The sequence below is a fragment of the Sinocyclocheilus grahami genome, unplaced genomic scaffold, assembly GCF_001515645.1.
Source record: "Sinocyclocheilus grahami isolate Dianchi unplaced genomic scaffold, SAMN03320097.WGS_v1.1 scaffold1829.1, whole genome shotgun sequence".
Lineage (NCBI taxonomy): Eukaryota > Metazoa > Chordata > Actinopteri > Cypriniformes > Cyprinidae > Sinocyclocheilus > Sinocyclocheilus grahami.
In genome coordinates, this window is record NW_015507008.1 from 127,947 (window position 1) to 131,219 (window position 3,273).

General features: G+C 41.1%; 1 protein-coding gene across 1 annotated transcript in view; it reads right to left on the bottom strand.

Annotated features, from left to right (window-relative positions):
• Window positions 1–1,339: 1,339 nt before the first annotated feature.
• The window catches only part of LOC107572889 (pleckstrin homology-like domain family B member 3), a 5,669-nt gene continuing 3,735 nt past the window's right edge, over window positions 1,340–3,273 (bottom strand). The window contains exons 2-4 of the mRNA XM_016259316.1: window positions 2,023–2,138; window positions 1,844–1,948; window positions 1,340–1,553 (exon numbers count right to left, since the gene is read on the bottom strand). Coding sequence (XP_016114802.1) covers window positions 1,371–1,553; window positions 1,844–1,948; window positions 2,023–2,136 — 402 coding nt within the window. The 5' untranslated portion in view covers window positions 2,137–2,138 and the 3' untranslated portion in view covers window positions 1,340–1,370. The remainder of the gene's footprint in view (window positions 1,554–1,843; window positions 1,949–2,022; window positions 2,139–3,273) is intronic.

Sequence of the window (3,273 nt, forward strand, 5' to 3'; positions counted from 1 at the left end):
ATGACCTCAAGGTTAGATTATTGTAATGCTTTATTGGGTGGTTGTTCTGCACGCTTAATAAACAAACTCCAGCGGGTCCAGAATGCAGCAGCTAGAGTTCTTACTAGAACCAGGAAGTATGAGCATATTAGCCCGGTTCTGTCAACACTGCACTGGCTCCCTATTAAACATCCTATAGATTTTAAAATCTTGCTTATTACTTATAACGCTCTGAGTGGTTTAGCACCTCAGTATTTGAACAAGCTCTTATTGCATTATAGTCCTCCACGTCCGCTGCGTTCTCAAAACTCTGGCAATCTGATAATGCCTAGAATATCAAAATCAACCGCGGGCTGCAGATCCTTCTCCTATTTAGTGCCCAAACTCTGGAATAACCTACCTAACAATGTTCGGGAGGCAGACACACTCTGTCAGTTTAAATCTAGATTAAAGACCCATCTCTTTAACCTGGCTTACAAATAACACACTAACACATTTCTAATATTCAAATCCATTAAAGGATTTTTAGGCTGCATTAATTACGTTAACCGGAACCGGGAACACTTCCCATAACACCCGATGTACTTGCTACATCACTAGAAGAATGGCATCTACGCTAATATTAGTCTGTTTCTTTCTTATTCCGAGGTCACCGTAGCCTCCAGATCCAGTACGTATCCAGACCAGATGGTGGATCAGCACCTAGAGATGACCTCTACAGCCCTGAATGTCAGCGGAGACCAGGACAACTAGATGAGCCCCAGAGACAGATCCCCAGTGAAGATCTTGTCTCCTAGACGGCCACCAGGACAAGACCACAGGAACCAGATGAGTCCTCTGCACAATCTAACTTTGCTGCAGCCTGGAATTGAACTGCTGGTTTTGTCTGGTCAGAGAAGAACTGTCCCCCGACTGAGCCTGGTTTCTCCCAAGGTTTTTTCTCCATTCTGTCCCCGATGGAGTTTGGGTTCCTCTGGCTTTCTTAGTTGGGGACACTTAATATCCAGCGATATCGTCGACTTGATTGCACAGATACTATTTAAACTGAACTGAGCTGGATGACGACATCACTGAATTCAATGATGACCTGCCTTTAACTGAAAATGTATTATTTACTATTGTCATTTTGCATTATTGACACACTATTTTCCTAATTAATGCTGTAAAGCTACTTTGACCCAATCTGTATTGTTAAAAGCGCTATAAAAATAAAGGTGACTTGACTAGAATCCGAGGTAGATTTTTATCCCTAAGAAAATTTTTATTGTAATTAAAAAAAATGTTTTTTTAAAGAGCAATATGTTCAGTAATCCACTGTTTAATATTAAAAAAAGCAATTTTATGTTTAGTTTTTTCCCCCTGCTGTACTGAACCGTCATGTTTGTGCACCGTCACACCCCTTCTGATGACACATCACAAACCGATGAAATCCAGACCTTCTGTCTGCTGGCCCGCTGCCGGCTCCTGCGCTGCCTGTCCTTCTCCTGCAGCACCTGCAGCTGCTCTGTGTGCCTGCGCAGACACTCCTCCTCGGCCTGCAGCTCGCCGCGCAGCAGCGCCACCTCCAGCTGCAGCTGCACACAGCACATTTCATCATAGTTAATCAACCTCTCCTGGGAGTTTTAGTCAATCACATTGTAGTCACACTGCATTGTGGTTAAACTGATAATCACAATTATTTTGCTCAAAATTATGATTACTGATCGTGACTGAGAAATTACATCAGACGTATTGCACTTTCAAGCAATAAGCCCCAAGAAGCCATGGTTTACAGTGAATTTATAACAGCTAAGGGGCGTTGTTCAAACAAAACGCGTGAAGAGGAGTGCCTTAGTCTTGTTTCGTGTTCGTTAAGGAAACTCACCTCAATCTTTAGCTCCTCCCTCTGCTGGTCGAGCTCCGTGATTCGCTGCTGCAGCAGCATCGACGGTGATGTCAGTGAGACTCCGCCTCCCTGTTTGACTCGATGCTGGTTAAGCACAGAACGAGAGATGAGTGCGGCTGATCCGAGGGACTGGTTCTGAAAGGAAAACGTGTATTTACCCGTTCGGTCTCTGTGCTGCTGCTTTCGGTGTCTGGCTCCACTCTCACAATCCATGGCGATCTCATGAGCGGATCCCATTGACTCCTCTGTGTTTCCATATTGTGTCTGGGCATGTCTGATTACACAGGAGAGGAGACTAGTTAAGTGTGGAGGGAGGTCTGGGACGCTTGCACATTACAGTAATTTAACAAGGCTCAAATGACTGAAGCTCCAGCTAACATGCACTGAACACACAAAAGTGAAATCCTGACTGGTAACTAGTATATGTTACATTGCTTGATTAGAATAACTCCCAAAACGTTTGACATAACAGCCGTTAATTCTCAGGCGAGACGTGTTACAGAAATGCTTAACACATGGCATTTTATTCTAAATTATTACTATTAATAATTCCTTTATTACTGAAGTATAATAATAATTATCATTGTGTCATAAGAAAAATATAAATAATTTAAAAGTATCAATTAACTAATAAAAATGTAACATTAAAATTTAAAATATAAGCATAAATAAAAAATATAAGCATAAATAATAGAAATAAATTATTTAATTATAATGTAATTTTATTAAATAATTTCTCTCTCTCTCTCTCTCTCTATATATATATATATAATTTATATTTATATTCAATTAAATTATTATAATTTATAAATATATATTTGTATTTTTATTGTCTATAGAACACTTAAAAATCAGCTATGAATAAACAGTATCGGTCAATATCTACTTACTACATTTCTTGCAAAATAAAAGTTGGACAGAAAAGCATTTTCTTTCTCTTTTCCTGAAAGCAAACCTCAGAAAAGGCTGTGAGGATGAAAGGATGCACAAATGACAGGCACTAGATCACCAGCATTACAGCGACGCTGGGTTTTTCTTCAGCTTGTGCAGGTGTTTTTACACAACACGGCCACAGCTGAGTGTAAATGGACCAGCCCAGGCCTTATTAGGACTCACAGCCTCACGGATAAATATAAAACTCCCGACACGCGCAGCTCCAAACACAGAGCGTTCTGAGGAGGAAGTGGCTTCTAAAATGTCACAGACTGGTTTCATATTTCCATAGAGAGAGACTGGAGTCTGTTCCCGGAATAACCACAGCCTCTCTGAACACACACACACACACACACAAACAAACACTCACGCACACACACACACACACACACACACGCACACACACAGTCACACACACACTCACACACACACACACACACACACACAGACAGAGACACACACACACACACACAATA